This window comes from Pholcus phalangioides, unplaced genomic scaffold (genome assembly GCF_987345545.1).
Source record: "Pholcus phalangioides strain wild (caught in Gottingen) unplaced genomic scaffold, Ppha-v1.0 ptg000009l_1, whole genome shotgun sequence".
In the NCBI taxonomy this organism is placed as follows: Eukaryota; Metazoa; Arthropoda; class Arachnida; order Araneae; family Pholcidae; genus Pholcus; species Pholcus phalangioides.
This window is the reverse complement of record NW_028301602.1, coordinates 25,825,991-25,845,058: the sequence shown is the minus strand read 5'-3', so window position 1 is coordinate 25,845,058 and position 19,068 is coordinate 25,825,991. Positions and strand designations below refer to the sequence as shown.

The 19,068-nt window shown below is 34.0% G+C and overlaps 1 protein-coding gene across 3 annotated transcripts in view; it reads left to right on the top strand.

Annotated features, from left to right (window-relative positions):
• The window catches only part of LOC149082608 (inactive dipeptidyl peptidase 10-like), a 528,870-nt gene that overhangs the window by 427,697 nt on the left and 82,105 nt on the right, over nucleotides 1-19,068 (top strand). For all 3 annotated transcript variants that reach the window (XM_089235873.1, XM_089235875.1, XM_089235874.1), the window contains exons 2-3: nucleotides 3,625-3,739; nucleotides 17,285-17,383. In XM_089235873.1, coding sequence (XP_089091999.1) covers nucleotides 3,625-3,739; nucleotides 17,285-17,383 — 214 coding nt within the window. The remainder of the gene's footprint in view (nucleotides 1-3,624; nucleotides 3,740-17,284; nucleotides 17,384-19,068) is intronic.

The following is a 19,068-nucleotide window of genomic DNA, read 5'->3' as shown; positions in this document are numbered from 1 at the left end:
CCTTTTCTTCCTGAAAAACTTATTTATGTCCCGTTTTTTTTCCCTCTTGATAAAGACACGATCTTTGGATGTTTCTTCGCAACAACACTCTTAACATTACGCGCTGAGAATTATAATAGCTTTGTAGAAAGAAAGGCTCTTCAATACATTTGGTTTATATGTATGTACTCGTGTATATATATTTTTTTTCTCACTCCCAAGGAACGAATTTCCACACCGTAATTTATTCATGAAATTCTTTCGTCGAAGATTCTAATAAACTGCTCCAGTGATCACATTCCAACTTGCGTTTTTATCTCTCTTTTTTTTTACGTAAAAAAATAACCAAAACCGAGTAAATGACTCGTTCTCTGAGGAGAACCTAGTCAATGATATACCTCTATTTTTCCTCTTTCTTAGGATGTATACATGTATACTCTTATTTATATATACTTCACCGGTAAAGATACTCTTTGTTTCCCCCCGCAACTAATCATACACCTTAATTAAAAAGAAAATGTTAGATATGCGTGATTTTCGTCGACCTGTCATAAGCATTCTGGTTTTTATGTTAACGAGAGTATATTATGCGTTTGTAACATTGTTTCGACGCGTAATCAACGTGAGACGTGATGAGAATATTTAGATAGGGAGAATTGTTTTAGATAGAACGTATATTATATTTGTTAGAAAGATAAGTACTTGGGGTGGTGATTGTCTTATATAGAAAAGAAATCACTCCTACGAGTGTCGAATTTCAACATAGCGCTAGACAACTTATTAATACTTTATCTTCAGTATATGATGTATTTGTACTTCCTTTTTTTTTTTTTTTTGCATCCTTTTATTCCAAAAATATGGAGCTTGCGAATAGACACCCGTTAACAAAAATATTAAAAGGTTATTGAGTATTACGTTGAAAATATTTCTAAAATTAGGGGCATGAATCGATTGAAATTTTTGATAAATTAATATAATTTCTTTTCGGTTATTTTTAAATGTCAACCACTCATCACAAATGTAATATCGGTAATTATTGAAAAATCTGATTCTATATAAAATTTATTTTATCCCTATATATATAATCTACCTATTTGTCCGATATAAACAAATACAGGAATCTGAAATACATTATGGTGGGAGCAATGAAATATACTGAACTATTTGTCGATTTCTAGATTTTTTATTTAAACTGCCCTTTCAATTCACAATACTCGTAAATCTAATTGTGTCATAATTTCATCAATACATTTTCCGATATATCATACCTTAACATAACTATACATATATTCTGTTCTGTTTCTTTAAATTTGTAAATGATTTTTTTAAAATATTTCATTAAGAATTTTTTTTATATATTTCTTTTATAAAAGAACAAGATTAAAATGACCTAATGAATCTAGTTAATTTGCAAAGTTTTATTCGAAAATTAACTAAAATAATTGCTATTGCGATTAACAATCATCAATTAATCGCGCCAGAGTTAGTTAAAAGAACATGTAGTAATTTCATATTCATGCTCAAATAGTTCAATATCTAATACTTTGTTGTCCATCCTGAGCCAGAGTTTATGTCTAAAAGATGATTCCCCCCCCCTCCTGAGGAACAATCTACATTATATGAGAAATCTGCGCAATTTCGTTTCTGTTATCTAAAAAATCTAAAATGCAATTACCAAGTCGACGTAGATTGTTATATTTTGCCAGAATTCCTTTAATTTTTTAAACTTCAACTGAGTTATAAAAGCATTTCGCATGTATAACAAGATGACACACGACAATAAATCGTGCTTAGTATTGATGTTAGAAGTCATTCCATAAAACGCATCCCTTGATCCTCTTTTGTGTTTGCAACCAAACTATTTAGGGCTGATTGGATTGCAGTTTTATAAATGATACACTAATATATTGGTCAAAATCTTATAGTGTACACAGTTTATCTTGTCATTCGAATTGCCTTAATTGCAGAAGTGTTAAAAAAATGACGTATACGCAGTCTGAGACTAGTGTCTGAGACTATCAAGCTTAATGACCGCAATAAACGAGTAAGACAAAAAAAAAAGAATAAGTCTGTCACGCGTTAATTGGGCCATTAAACACAATTATCGTATTTTCTGTCTTTTAATTTTATAATTGTGACGTCTTATTATCTGAAAAGACTCAATCGGCAAACTATTGATTAAAATACAATAACGTTAGGTCTATACGTACCTCAACCAATATGATTCGTCATGAAATCTTTTGTAATTTTTTTAAACGTTTCATTGACAAAATATAATAAGATACAGTCGAAGCTGCTTATCAGAAACATGGATAATGTTATCATTTAGCTTTTGTTATCACTTTTACAAAGAGTGGAATGAAACAATATCATAACATGTGAAAAAAAAATCCGTTTTTAGCTTTCGGGATCTCGGTTTGTGTAATCTTTTTCGTCGAAATTTTTTTTCGAATTTTTATAATCTAAGGTTTAACCAAACCTATTCTTTCCCCGCAAGTTATCATTACCGATCTGCAAGACTGTGTAGGAGGTGAGAAGACTCCCTTATTGACAAAAAATTTCCGTACTCAATGTCATAATCAGTCCGTAGTATTCGGCCTTCCTATAGTGATAACAAATGTATGACGAAAAAAGTCATTTTCTTCAGTTCTTGATCATTTTTTTTCAGTTGACTAGATTCAAATTACTTTTGTTAAGAAATTTTCCCTCAAAGTATCTATGAAACGTATTGTACATTGAAAAAAATATGTATCGCAAATTCATAATGAACATTAGATAGTTCCATTCTAACACCTCACAATGACTGAATAACAAAAATGTAGGATTTTGATTTAAGGTTGGGGAGGGGGGAGTTCCGTTTCAGCATTTAATTGTGATAATAATAAAGCATACAAAATTTAACATTCTGCAACTTGTGTGGGAAAAAGTAAAATAAAGTTGACCCGTTTTATCGACAACCGTTCACCACACGTCTCATTGGACCAAACTGGATGTATGGCCAACAGAACTGATACAGGACTTTTTTGGATATAATGATCATTCGATTATAGTTATGAGGAACCCCGAGTCCCGATGTAATCACATTAAGTGGTATGGGATGTATAATATAAGAAATATATAAATTGAAGATAATATTGTACAAACATCGGCAGCAATCTTCTTACAAGTGATCTGATCTGTTGGATTAGGTTTTGCTAATGAATGGGTGATGTGCCATGTAATATCATACTGATTATACGAAATATTACTATTTTAAGACGTGTTATTAAATAGCATTTTTCTCTATAGGGTTCTTATACATATTAGTTTCCTCAAGCACTATGTGATATTATATTTTAAATGTTATAGCGTATAAATTATATTGCATTCAGATTTAGCATATACACAATAAATATCTAGTGACAGTTTTTACAGCTACTAAGTTTTAGAATTAATATGGTTGAATGACAATTTTGTCTCAATAAATTGACGACCGGAAAATTCGAAACATGATATAAAAAAATTATGGTTTTTATGTTTAACACTTTGTTTTCCTAAAAATAATAATAATAAATATATTATTATTCCCCAAGAGTTGGAATTTTCACCGCTATTAACCCCCATGTATTTCAAATGGAATGAACTAAAAACAATGTTTGTTTACAGGACTTGGCCTCTGAGGAAGAAGAACAGAGGAACTGGAAAGGAATTTGCATTGCCTTGGTCGTGATTGCTTTGGTTTGCTCACTCATTATCACTTCGGTTGTATTACTATCACCAGGTGAGTCGACAGTTATTGAGTGATTCATTCCGACTAAATTAAATTTATCAGAGAACAATTCCTTCAGAATTCAAGAAAGGGTAGCTGAATTCATGGGATAAATTTGAGGGGGATGATGGAACCTACTCAATGAAACAAATGCACTTTGTCATTGGATGACATGAATTAATATACCATCAATGAAGCGTAAAAGCGTTAGAAATTGCCTCGTGGTTCCTAATATAGCGTTGTTTTATTCTAGATAATTAAACTATTCAACTGTAGTTTTCTGAAATTTCCAAGTTATCGGGTATATTTTAACAATATTTGAATTTGTATTCAATACTATGAATAATGTTTCCCCCGGAACAAGAAAGTTATCGGTAGAAAAACTTTTCTTTCGGCAATCATACTGGATAGTACAGATGATTCTAATATTCACAAGAAAATGAAGTTCATTTATTATATTATTTCATTTCAACTAAATATTCACAACGATATTCATGAATTATTCATTCCTTAAAGAATCTTAGACCGGATTAAATAAACTCAATGTATTCTGCTAGTACCCAACAAAATGTAATTATCGTTTTTAATTCGGCTAATAATTAAATGTCGATGCGAACATTATATCGGAACCAACTATCATGCCGAAGTACTTAATTCATAGTCTCCAGAGACTAGTTGCATTGTTCCTCTTTTGATCTTTCCAATTCATTTACATTTTGTTTTATTAATGGTGATTAAATGAATTCTTTTCACTGATTAATTTAGGTTTCGTTAACTACAAAACACTATCAAGAAATTTATTTCAAGGGTTTTAACTTCGAAAATTCCAGTTAAGTGAAATTCTTGTTGATCGTGGTGCTCGTAGTGGTTCTTAACCTATGGGTCGTGATCTGAACTTGGGTCGTGGGCGCTCCTCAGATGGGTCATACGAATTCACTTATAATCCGGTTATACATCCATTTGGTGCAACTACTGGTTTCAGGGGCGTCCTAACGCTCCACGTCTTAGCTGCCTGGGCTGAGACCCAGACATTTTTGGGAGCCTCTTGAGAATTTTAAATTGATAGAGAAGTACAACATGATTCGAGAATTGAAGAAAAACCCTTATGAAATTAATAAAAAACTATTCTACCATTAATGAAAAACTATTCTAAAATTAATGAAAAATTATTCTATAATTAATGAAAAATTATTCTAAACAGTAATTCTGATGATGATTGGCGCTAAAATTCGGCTCATGAAGTGTCTGTTGTATATCAGCGCATGCACCCATATCAACGAAAATGTTCGTTCTCGTTGCCGAGGCAGAAATCACGAAAAATCTTCGTTATCCGAAAAATTCGTAAACCGGGTCGTTTGTTGGTCAAGGTATCACTGTAGGATATAGACCATTCGTTCTTCTGCATCACAAAACGCACACACTACCGACGTAATTGAAAATGGTGTCTGCATGTGTATAAAGGATGTGTCGGTGATAAATAACATTCATAAGAAAAATTATACGAACTCATACGCTCTGAAAAGACGTCCTTCCAGTCTCCACATTATAATGTTTAAATCCAAAACTGCCTCGTCTTAATAAGACATAATAATTGCATATTTCCTAACAAATACTCAATAACTGTCATCCACATTAATCCCAGATATTTAAAAAATAATTATCGCTTTTCTTAGAAAAGATATTAATAATTAATTTTTTTCTCACATCTCTCTTCATTTCCTTCATTCATTAAAATATTTTTTAAACAATAATCCTGGGAATTTTCTCACATTTAAGCCGTTCAGAAAAATGTGTCATTCCTTCATTATTGAACCAATTTATTTCCATTCTTAAAAAAAGAAAGGGAAAATAATAGAAGATTTAACTTTTAACGTAAGATTTATTCGCTGCTAAAAAGTTAATCCTATAATTGAAAACTTATCACGCAATATTAATATGAATGGATATGACAGTTTAAGATTAATAGAGGGAAAAAAAAAGAAAAAATATATAAATATTTTTAAGCAAAAAGATACAAAATCTAAGTAACGTTTCATGTCATCTAAGATAATCCTTTCTACTTAAAAACTGCCAGTTTCAGATCGAAAGTTTAATTTTTTATAAAAATTATATTTTTTCAGGGAAAAAAAACCAATCTATCAAAAAAGATAAGAAAAAAATTTCAGAAAATCTGTAATCTGAAAAGCGGAAACTTAAATTAACATGACAAAAGAATTCGTAAAGAAAAACTTTTCTTTCCCCTTTTTTAAAAGAATTTGATTAAACATGAAATGTTTTATTAGGATAAATTCTAAAATAAAGTTTATTCATAACGAAATTTCAATGCTTTTCTTTTCTCTTTTTTGATACAACAATAGCCTCGTTTCTTTACGCTTCTCATAAAATTTGCATTAACACAAAACGCTTCTCAGAGAGATTTCTATATTCACCACTAAACTACACGAGAATCACTCCTGCAATATTTAAATAACCTTTTCCTTTTATGAAATTTATACATGCAATGATCTTGGAAATTTAAAGAATTTTAAATATTTATGAAATCTTTTCTTACGTGTTTTCTCAATAAACATAGTTCTAATCTTGCTTCATTAGTCCTATCATGATTTTTTTTTCCACTGTCCTTCACAAAATTAATATCTATATTTGAGTATACTTCACGTATCATGTGATATTTGGATAGATTTCAAGCATGAATCTTCTTAAAAAAAGTGAAGTTGCCTTTCAGTATTAAAGGTATTTAGTTGTTTTCTGGAGTGTGTTAACGAATGGAGTTGCTATATATTTTAGTTGCTCTCTGTTTTGAGTGTATTTACTTTTAATATATATATTTCAAAGTAAAAAATTTCTGTATTATATGAACGTTTACATTGATATAAATATTTGAAGAAGTGAAAAAAAAATGATAATATTTCTTTTCGATTATAATATTTCATTATAATAAAAATCCTTTAGCTATTGAAAAATTTGCTTCTATGTACATATTGAAAGACTCATTGAAAGTTCCTTTTTTAAATTGCATTCAGGTTTGTGCTCATTGATAATTAAACTAAATATTGAAACTTGAACATTGTTTGTTATACCAAAATTCTCGATTTTTCATTCTCTTCTTCAAGAATTAAGCTAAGGATTGATTGATAACAATCATCAATCAGTACTAATTACTGATTGAGTCATGACCATGCACTACATTGGTATTTTGTAACGCTGCGGTCGTGGAATACCGCTAATGGAATTTATAAAGCATAATTCAGTGTGTGACATATTTTATTAAGACAGAGTTCGACTTCGTGCCACTCATTTACTGCCGGCTGACAACCTTATCCCAGTATTATACATAATTTAAAATTCTATAGATTAATAATCTCGTGGTCTCTTAGTATTTTATAATTCTTCCGTAAGATGAAATCTTTTTCCTGACCATACATGAAACGACAAACACTTATATGAAAGAAAAGAGTGTTTCTGGATAAGCTGACAAGGAAAAAAAAAGACTCTGGAAAAAAAGTCCATTCGTCGCTACCGGGAATCGAATCCGGTCCTCTTGCATTCCATTCACGTGTGCTATTTATATGCACCATGAGAGACACGACTTCGCTTTCCTTATAATATACAATGTGTCGTGACTCACTGCAGCATAAATTTGGCTAATCTTTCCTTGATGTATTTGGCTTAGAAAACCATCTCATTTCTGCTACAGTCGTCATTTGTTGAAGTTAAGGGAGGTACTACTACTAAAGCCCACATGCACGTGGCCCATATTCCTTTATAGAACTTCTAACGAATGTGTTGCGAATCTAACGTGAAGTTTGTTTCGGTGTAATGCTTGTTATAATGCTGCCATCTATTTTTCTAACTATATGAGTGAAGTGTAATGATTCATTATCTGCACGGTCGCAGACCTGTTGCTTTCTGTGGCGAGGTTGAGGGAGAGACTGTTAAGTATCTACTCTCTACTCCAATGGATTACGGCGCAGTGCGTATTGTGAGGAAAATGAAGTCGTGTGTTCGTGGCATATGTGGATAAGGCCCATACCGGATTGCAAGAGAACCGGCGAAGACGAGTAGTCTTTTCTTTCTGAAATCACCTCGGCATAATATCGGGGAAAAATCCCTCTTCTTGATATATTATGATGAGAAATACAATGTCATTCTTACAACGCTTATACTTATAATTCACCATCCATGGATTGAACTGCTTGAACAGTGTGAGAAATCGGGAGGTAATAAATTAAAATGTTGTTATCACATTTTGATTAAAAATTCGAACGACTAAAAAATAACTGAAGTTAGAGACCGACTTCGAATCTTACTTTCCCAGGAAACAAACGAAAATAATTATCCCATGCACATTTTCGTAACATCTGCGACACACGGTAAAGATCAGAGAAGAAACTTCTATCCGTTTTGAGTAGATTTTGATAATCTTCATATCCGAAGTCTCATAAACAATCGATAATTTCTCTACCTTATTACACTTCCATAAATAATTAAATACCTCTCTTTAGAACTTTCCTCGGTAAAGTGTTGTAATTGGTTTTCCTAGGTGAGCAAGCGCAACAACAAGGACTCCAGTCGGGAAGAAGAAGCCAATTTAATGCTTCTGCTGCATCTCCCGATATAAAGTGCATTGGCTGCGGAAATGAGAGGGTTACCGTAGAATTATTTTATTTTCTGGCAAACCTCTAACTTATTGCGGTTCAACACCTTCAAGAGTCTTCTCCACTTCATATCCTTTCTTCTCGTCCTGTGTTTAAACATTTTTATCCTCTCAAACATCTCGGGGTACCAAATACTTCTCCCTCCTCTTTTGTTGGGAAATATCTTTTTCATAATTGTATTTTTATCGATTCCTTTCCAGTCGTTAGAAACCGTGTTTCCACGTAAAGTCTGCAAATACCTTATTAGCCATTAACATCTCTGTTTTCGCTACAACGAATCTACAGTCCGTTTTTGTATTTTTATTATTATTATTATTTTCCTCTCTCCTTATTCATGGAGAAAAAATATATATAACGTGAAAAATGGAGAGAATATATCTATAAGAAAGAAAGCAATATTTCACTCAAAACGATATGGTTAAGACTTGGTGTTTGCTCTGAGGATAGAATATGAATTTCTCTTTTCTATCGTTCTGTTTTAGTCTCGCTAGACTAGTCTCATGTGAGATGTTCTTCGTTGGATACTTTTTTTTAAGTTTTTCCGAACGCTATACAATTTTTCTATTACCGAAAATGATCTTCAAGTTTATTTATTTTTTTTTTTTTTCCCCTTCAGTAATTGCTGAAGATAATTAATTTCGATGCAAATGACAGTTGCATGCTTCAATATTCCCTAGATGGATTATATGTTTTAGATGAGGGATCAATGCTTATATTTATCGTCGCATGCATACCATGATTAGTTAAGAAACACTTATAATATTCCGTTATAATTTTTATATCGGTTTTCTTATTTAAGTATTTTTCTCTACGTTATATAAAGTAGTTTTATGTGTGTTTTAGTTAATATTTTATTAAGTATGCATGGATAGTAGTTTTTGTTTTAATTATTTTTTTCTTGTGTAATTTTGATTAAATTTTTATTGATTTAAGCACTATTTTTGTACATGGTATGATTTAAAACTATTGCAGTTTCATTTAGAATTTTTACTTTAACAAAAAAAAATGGTATTAATTCACTTTTTATTCTGGAACCAAAAAACTCTTATATTTAGTGTCGTGTGAGTTTTCTTTTAATTATTTTATAACATAACCAAACTTTCATTAAATATCTTGCATGTTTTTTTATTCGGCCGTGGACGAAATTCATGATCGCGAAACTTGATAAAAAGGCCGGAGAATAAAATTATGATTAAAATATTAAATTAATAAAATTATAAAAGTGCTTGGAAGCAAAAATCAACATAAAATGTTCATATAAAAACAAAAAGTGTGTCTTAGTGTTCCAATTAATATCTGATGTTCAAAAATTCAACGAAATAACTTTTTTTGATGCGTATCTAGTCTGGACAAAAAATGTATAGCGAGTGATTGGAATAGAAGAAAATAATGCAATAAATATAACTGTTTAATCAGTAAGTGACATCTGATATTCAAGAAGTTTTGGTTGAATTCTAAAATTTCATTACGTAAAGCGAAAACATGCAAATTAATCCTTTTGAAACCACCAGCAAAACATTTGCCACTAATCTTGATGTCTTCAATTCAATAACGTCAGAAATCCTGATAATTACAAATACAACGCCACAACAGGCAAAATGCCCAACGAGGTAGCTGATAAAAAGATGCCCATAAAAATAGGTGTCATATATTTAAAAATACAGCAACCCAATTAAAAATGCAATTAACACAAATTATAAACAATATATACACATGATAAAAAATTATACAACGCCCATAAAGAATACTTATGGTTGTCTTATTCTAAGTATGGATAGCTTCTCGATTTACCCCAACATGTTTATCGTATTTCTTTTTAAACGTGTCAATTGTGTTACAATTTACTACCTCCGGGGGTAAGCTATTCCATTTATTAACAACCCTATTAGAGAAAAATTCCCTGCGACACCATAACCTTGCATTGTCCCTCACCAATCTATACTGGTGTCCCCTTGTAAAAGCAGTCGATTGGCGGTGTACTAAAAGTTCATGGTCCATCCTATCAATCCCATTGAAAATTTTGAACTCTCCGATCATATCTCCTCGACACCTGCGTTCATCCAATGTAAACATATTCAAAAAATGAAGTCTCTCTTCATAACTCAAGCCCTGTGTGCCAATAAGGACACGCGTAGCTCTTCTCTGCACCCCTTCAACCAAGTCTATGTCCCTCTGTAGGTATGGTCTCCAAAACCTTACAGCATACTCCAGCCCAGGACAAACTAAGCCACGAAAAAGCGGAAGAACGACTTTAGGAGAACGCGAAGAGACCTTTTTGAAAATGAGACCAAGCATTCTATTCGATTTTTTGACCACCGCTGAACAATGTTCAGAAAACCTAAGTCGCTCATCAATGAGAATTCCCAAATCGGTGACCCTAGTTGCATCCGGGATAGTGACACCATTCAATTCGTAAGAGAACCGTGGGTTGTTCGAACCAAAATGAGCGACCATGCACTTATCAACGCTAAATGTCATGCTCTATTCATTTGCCCATGCTGCAATCCTGTTTAAGTTGGTATGGAGCAACTCCCTATCACTTTCATTCCCGATTATTCCCATTAGCTTCACATCATCTGCGAATTTGCTAGTAATTCCATCGATACCCTGATCGAGTTTATCTATAAAAAGTGAAAAAAGTATGGGGTCAAGGACACTTCCCTGAGGAACTCCACTTGTGACCTCTGTCCAACCAGAGAATTCCCCGTTCACCATAACTCGTTGCGACCTATCTCTTAACCACAATTCTATCCAATTCAGCAAGTTGCCCCCTATTCCAGTCTCGTGTAAACGCTTCAATAGTTTGCCATGTTGGACCCGATCGAATGCCTTCTGCAAATCAAGGTAAACAACGTCGACATTTTTGCTCTTACCCAAAGCCTTAGTCACGTGATCATAGAAGCAAAGCAGGCTAGTTACACATGACTTCCCCTTCCTGAACCCATGCTGATTATCCGACAATACATTATTCTCGTCTATCCACTTCACAAACTGCCTTTTGATGATAATTTCCAAAATTTTCGAGAGAGAGCTCGTCAAACTCACTGGACGATAATTTGACACCGCTTCTCTACTACCCTTCTTAAATATCGGAACGACGTTAGCAAGTTTCCAATCTCTTGGGACGATACCCTCAGCAACACTACTCCTGTATATCTGTGCGACTGGCCCCAACAATTCATTAGCACATTCCCTGAGGACCCTGGGATGGATATCATCTGGTCCTGGTGCTTTGCTTGCACATACATTTCTTAGAAGATTTAGGACCTCCACGTCTTCTACTTGAATATCATTGAGGGTTTTATTACCCCATGCAACACCAGTATATCGAATATCATTATCTCCATTAAAAGCCGACGCGAAAAAGTCATTGAAAGCGTTACACATGCTTACATTGCTCTCTACCCTAGAGCCTCCTATCGAGAGGGGACCAACTGTCCCCTTACATCCATTATTGACGTATCGAAAAAATGATTTTGGGTCAGAGCCAATATTATCTGCCAACCTAGATTCAACTTCCTTTTTACTGTCCCTTATCGCTTTCTTCAACAATCTTCTTTTATCAGTAAACAATGATAGGTCACCTCGTCCACTTTTATACTCTCTGAATGCTCTTTTCTTTTCATGATAAAGGTTCCGCACGCTATCCGTGAACCATAGAGGGTGCGATGTACAAACACGCTTTTTTCGAACAAAGGGTATGACGTCGTGCAAAACAGAATACAGCTTCGTACTAAATTCTTCCCATTGACTTACCACCCGTACTGATTCCAACCGGTCTTTGAAAACTTCCGCTAACCTTCTTCTCAAAATATCAAAGTTAGTTCTCCGAAAACAAGGAACCAGTGTTTTGTTATCAACCTTACCCGAGGAAAAGTTACAGTGAAATCTGACGATACGATGATCACTGGAAGAAAACTCTTCCCCCACCGAAACATGTTCAACTAGATCCTCAGAACTAGTAAGAACTAAATCCAAAATAGCAGTACCCCTAGTGGCTTCTGATACAAAAAATTTTCGAGCACCAACTTAAGAAAGTCTCTTTCATACTGATTTCCAGATGAAAGGTTCTCCCAATCAATACCCGGGTAATTGAAATCCCCTAGTATAAGAACCCTCTTTCGCTTACACATGTAGGAAATTTCATCATGCAATTTGGCGATGTAGTTTTGATCCCTATTCGGAGGATTGTAACAAACCCCAACAATAAGTTTATGACGTCTTTTGTTCTCAAGTTCAACCCATATGGTTTCAATATCACTTCTCTGCACGTTACACTCTCTAGCCTTCAAACAGAATTTCACGTATATCAACACTCCACCCCCTTTCCTATCAGATCTATTTCTCAAAATTGAATCTTATCATTAAATATAACGCAAAGTCGATTCTCCAAAAAAAAAAATGCTAAAATGAGTTCAATTCTGTTAATATATGTGTGTGTAAATATATATATATATATAACATCTAGAATATATCAGAAAATAGCCATTTCCTCTACGAAGCGTTGTAGATATATAGCGTTCGTGTTCTCGAAGTTCAGGAAAATTCTAATCCAAAATGTGTCAAAACGTAGTTTGAAAATAATTTATAAGCACTTCATTAGTATAAAATTATGAAATCGCAGTACACGTGGGCTTTGAAATATTTTTGTCCTAATGAGATCCACGATGATAACTTGAAACTTCACTCTGAAAATTCTGGACTTTGTCAACTGATAATCTCTTTTCAAATTCCAAATAAACTTGCCAAATTCTTGCTTTCAAGTCGAAATCACGTCATATCCGACGAATCCTCTAATCTTCTCCCAGGCAACGGGAAAAGTGTTGATTAAATCCAAGAATCTTCGTACGATTTTCTCAGAGTATTTCCATTCATTAACATCAAACTTTTGTTATATTAGTTTCCTGGAAGTTACTTAGTTGGAGAATCACTAGAATATTTCATTTCCATATTCTATCAATATTTTCTTTCATTGATACTGAGTATTTTTAAAGGATAATCAACAAATAATTATTTGATCAGTAACTGACATTTTGAAGGAATATTCAATATCCATCATTTGTTTACTTTATATCTAATTTCGATCATTTCAATTTTATTAAAATGGCACAGATATCGCATGAAAATTCTCGCCGTTTTCAGATTACGTCTTTCGAAGGAAAAAGTATTGACCGGACGAAACACCTAAAATAAGTATTTACTAAAGCTATATATCTTCGCTTTAATACTAGAAAATTAGAAAATCATATAATGCTTAATGCCTAGAAGCGAGAAATCCTCTCTGAAATTTCTTAATGGTTTCTCTAAAGCCAATATCAAGTATAGAGATTTTTCCATAAGGGAGAATTCTCACAGTATCGTTATATTCGATTCCGCGTTGTTTTCTCCGAATTTTAATTCAGATATTTTGGGAAATAACTGTAAAAGAAATTTATGAGAAAACTTCGGATTTTGAGAAAATACGTGTAATACATTTTCTGGAAAACTCAAAGATAGTTATATTTTCATTTGTTATCCTTGAGCTACTAGTAAATTTTATCGATAAAATTTCATGTTAGATAAAATTATAATAAAATTATATATAAATTTGTATTATAGAATATTTTATATATAACATCTTGTTATCTCTATCGAAATGTTATTATTTTTTTTAATTTCAATTGGTGATTTCCCGACTTATTTTCATAACGTACGAACACCCCCCCCCCCTCCCATTCGTTTCTATATACAGGGTGCATAGCTGGCACCGCAATTTACTAGCGAACCATTGATCCTAGAAGCGTAGTGCCAATTGGAAAAAGTATCCAAATAACGCGTGGACCTCGGATGCGTCATTCATATTGCACGGGGTTGTATAGCCAATAAAGTTAACTTTTTATATGGGCATTCTGTGCTTCGAAAGTTGGTGCCATTGGTTCCACAGCATTTAAGTGACTCATGGCACATTTTACAGATCATTTATGTGACCCGCGAAACGTCTCCAGATCACTCAAATGGCCAAATGCAGATTTTTCAGTTCTCGTTAGTAAACCGCCGTGCATTCTTAGATCATTTGAGTGGCCCACAGTATATTTACAGAACGCTTAGATGGCTCGCAGCTCAGTTCCAGATCAGTACAGTGATCCGCAGCATATTTAAAAATCACCGCGGTGTAGTTCAACAGCATTTAAGTGGCCAATGGTACTTTTTTATGATCAATTAAGTCACACGTGGCATATCCCCATGCCACTCAAGTGTCCAGCAAGCACATTTGAGTGAGTCACTCAAGTGGGGTCGAGGTTTATCTTTAGATCACGTGAGTGGCCGGTGGTATATTTACGAGCACTGCAGCACAGTTTCAAAGAACTTTAGTGATCCGCGGTGCATTTACAGATAACTCAAGCGGTCCTCGGTGCATATACGAATCACCCAATTAACCTGCGGTACTGTTCCAGATCGCTCAATTAAGAGCTGGTCACTTCATTGGTATCACTTAATTTAGTGCCCTACCCCCCCCCCCCTCCTGCAACGAGTTTTCAAACCAACTGACGGTTTTGAGAATGGGAATAGCAAGAAAAAGGTGACTGATATCAACGTCACTCTTGCGGAATATAAATCTGCGAACTCAGGAGTTCCAGCTACGTCATTCATGTTGCAATAGATTGTATAGTTATTGAAATTAAAAAAAAAAAAATTCTTTCTATACGGACACTCTGTGCTCAAAAACGCAATTAAAAAGTTGTTACCCTGCCTCTCCTAAGGCCAAAGAAAACAATTCCATGTTTCCAAGTGCAATATTCGCTGAGATATTTGAATTCAAAAGATAGCGAAAAGTTGGGAAAGAGCAGCATAAACGCTTCTTCCCGTCGTTTTTGCTGTTTTTGGTTTTTTTAATTCAAATATGTCAGTGAATATTGCAATTAGAAACGTGGACAGGGCCGTCATTTAAACTTTTTCCAGTAGCGGGAGGGAGCAAAGCACATGTATTCAGTGTACGTATTAGGGGAGACAGAACAACAACTTTTTAATTGGGTTTTTGGGCATAGGTTGTTCATATAAAAAGTTTTTTTTTTAATTTCAATAATTGCACCATCCCCTTGCAACATGAATGACGTAACTCGAATTCCTGACTGCGAACATTTATACCCCGCAAGAATGACTTTAACTCCCCCCCCCCCCCCCCCACAAAAAGAAATATAAGAAGGTGAAATCTGAAGACAGGTGAAATATTAAAGATTCTTTCCGACGAATCCATCGACCAGGGCATTCCTAATTGAATTTCTTTCCATGTTATAGAACCTGTAAATACCTGTATACGTTTTCCTGGAAAACCGGTAAAGTCGTGTTACACGAATTTAATGCTGTTTTTTTCCCAACTTCCCTCCACAACAACTTTTTAACTGGGGTTTAGGGCACACGGGGACTATATAAATAGTTGTTTTTATTTCAATAACTAGACAGCCCCTTGCACTATGAATGGCAAATCTGACTACTACTCATCCTAAATCCTAAATATGGCATAGTGGCCTGTGGGTTCCGACTGAAATTGGCAAACAGTGCATACCCCTGAGTCATTTCTTAGCCATCCTGGACTAGTAGTGCGATTTTCGCCATGGTTGTACCTTATATATGTTTTATTTTTAAACTACTTAGAGTTTAATATTACCCATATTGGGTTATTAATCTAGGGGGAAAAGAAAGCTTAAGTAGACTGGAGGGGAAATAAAAAGCAGGAAGTGTCACTCAACAGGGCAGTGACAGACTGTCACTTCATCAGCCTGTTAGGACGTCATTAAGTTATAATTAATGCTATTCTTTTAACACTAATCATTCATCATAATGCATATATTACCTACTCTCATTTTTATATTTAGCGTCAACTATATATCATATTAATAAATGCGATTATATGTTATTAAATGCAGTTATTTATGATTATTTGATTAAATATATATTATCTACAAAATTTGATATTTTTTTATTTTTTATATTGATTTATTATTGATTTGATATTTTATTATGATTTAAGTATTCGTCCTGACCTGACCTGAATAAAACGATTTATGGCGGTTCCGCGGCACGTTCGCCGTTCTACCGCACTTAACAAACGGGCCAATGGGGTGGCCTATATTATTTTAAGTATTCGTTCTTTGGAAACTTTTCCTAACTGGAAGTATACCTCTAGTACCGATGGTTCGTCAATGAAATGTAATACCTCCTGTTTGCTATATGCACACTGTATGTGTAAATATTCAAACATTCATTAGTTCATCTTTGAAGACAATGTGCAAGACAGTATCGCTAGGTCTCGGGAATTTTTTTGACAGGAAAAAAATAACTCCAAAAACAGCCGATAGTGGTACGAGTGACTTCGGTGTAAATATGCAAATGAGACGGTTATAAGAACTTGCGCTCCTAATCCACAAGCAATTCACCGTTGTAAACCGTGTATGTTGACCTGCTGCACTCTGCCGTTGCTGGATTTGTGACTCGCCTGCAATGTGTTATCCCCCTTAGTGGTGTCTTTAAAAATATTCCCGTGATTTAGCGATGCTAACCTTGCAAACCGTTTCTTATTTCGGTTATTTTTTCTGGTTTTTATGAATTTTTAAAGTTTCTACGAACTTTTTGCCCACCCTGTATATTATGTCAATGTTACTCCAAAATAAAGAATAATAACACTATTTTGGGTTCAGTGCTCTCTATAACGTTCAGTGGTCCTGGTCACTTAATCAACATATGCATAATGAATACCTGAACATTTATATCTTACCTCTTTTATATAAATCAGAGGCAGAGGTGTCAAGTAATTTGTTTACTGTAATGAATGATTATACCATATTCATAGTTCATATCATTGGCATATTTCTGACAAACCATTGCTATTGGTTGACCATGAATTATTTTGATCCTGTTACAGGTGCCGAAGAACCCAGAGTCAAGAACCCTCGGTTCGGATTAGAAGAAGTTATATCAGGAGAATTCGAGCCAAGATTATTTAATGGGACATGGTTGTCTGGTATGCGTTCAAATTCTCGAGCATTAATTCTGTGTTATGATGATATTATGGCGAATATTTTCTGTATCACAAATCCCTGCATTCATTGTTTCAGAACACACTAAATATCTATGTACGTTACGATAAGAAAAAATAGGACAATGGTGATTACTATTACAAGGGGCTTTTCAGAATTTTTCTACCTAGATATTTATGACAACAGTTTTCAATCTGTATGAAGGGAACTGATGGATAGCTATTTTGAATAGAGATAACACATCACGTCACACAAATGCAGTCGGCCCCGCTTAATCCGGTAGCGGATAAAGAGCTACCCCACTTAAACGGATTAAATTCCACGGCAAAAGAATTTCTCCCATAGAGACAATCTTTCAAGTTTTCCGCTTAATATGATAACTGCCCCGACTTTCCCCCGCTTAATGGAATATTCCGCGTCGCACATTAACGATTAACACACATCAACCACTAACACATAATGTTTTTATTGAATGAAACATTTGGAATTAGTAAAAATATGTTACTAATACTGACCTACAAGTATTCAAGCTATCTCCAATAGGTATATTTAATTATTTTATTATTATTCTCTGTTGTGCCGATAGAGGACACTAACTTTCCTGATGAAAAGTTAACATTTTTGATACTGTGATTAATGTCATTAAATGTAATTTTCATGCCATTTTTGATGTCTGAATTATTCGAATATTATTATTATTTTCAAAAGCTTTATTAATATTGATCGTTCATCATTTTTAATATGTAAACAACACTAACATTATAAAATGGCAATTGAATTGTTCCCCGCTAAATCGGATATTGTGTGTGCCCTCTGGAATCCTTGATATCCTTGATTAAGTGGGGCCGACTGTAATTCGGGTAGAGTTCCTTGAAATACCGGTACGGCTCATCCGTAATTTTTGATCGAAAGTAATAAGTACTTTAGAAATATCGGGAATGTAAATATGAATTTTTACTTTTTTTTAAGCTCAAAATAGCCTTCGGTCATGCATTCGATTTAACAGTGCAATATCACTTTTCCTTTTATGTTACCCCATACTGTGCAACATCCTCAAAAATATTCCGTGTCTTCATACGTAAAGCCAACAGTTGCGGGTGCCAGCAGTTGCTTGCAGCCTAACATTACAGAGCACGCACCTCCGCATTGACGGTGAGATTTATTCTGTAAATCACAGCCCTTTTTTCCCCCCTTTCAAACTAATCGGGAGCAAATGCTTGTCTTTATTCCGGAATATAAAGAAATCATCTCCGACCATCAGAGAAAAGGAATAAAAAAAAAAAAGGAATTGTATTTTACTGATGGATGTGTGTGTTCATTTTCCTCCCAAAAACATAATCGTCTCGTAAAAACAAACAGAAGCGTTAGCGAAGAGAATTACGGAATCGCGTGTTGAGAATAGTCCACGTATTTTGGAAGAAATGTGTATGTTTGTGTAACTCATCTTTTAAAAAAAGGAACGTTAAATGTATCAAGTCTTCATAGGCTCGAAAACTTTGCGTGTGAACCACTTGGATATTTCTTTCGAATTTCTTGAAAGAAACAGCTATACCTACGGTTAAAGATACATAAATATCCAGTTCTTATGATTCTTTACTTTTTGAAACATATTTTTCGCATTTATACTGCGAATATTCTTCAAAGAATATATAGTGGAAGTTTCTAAAAT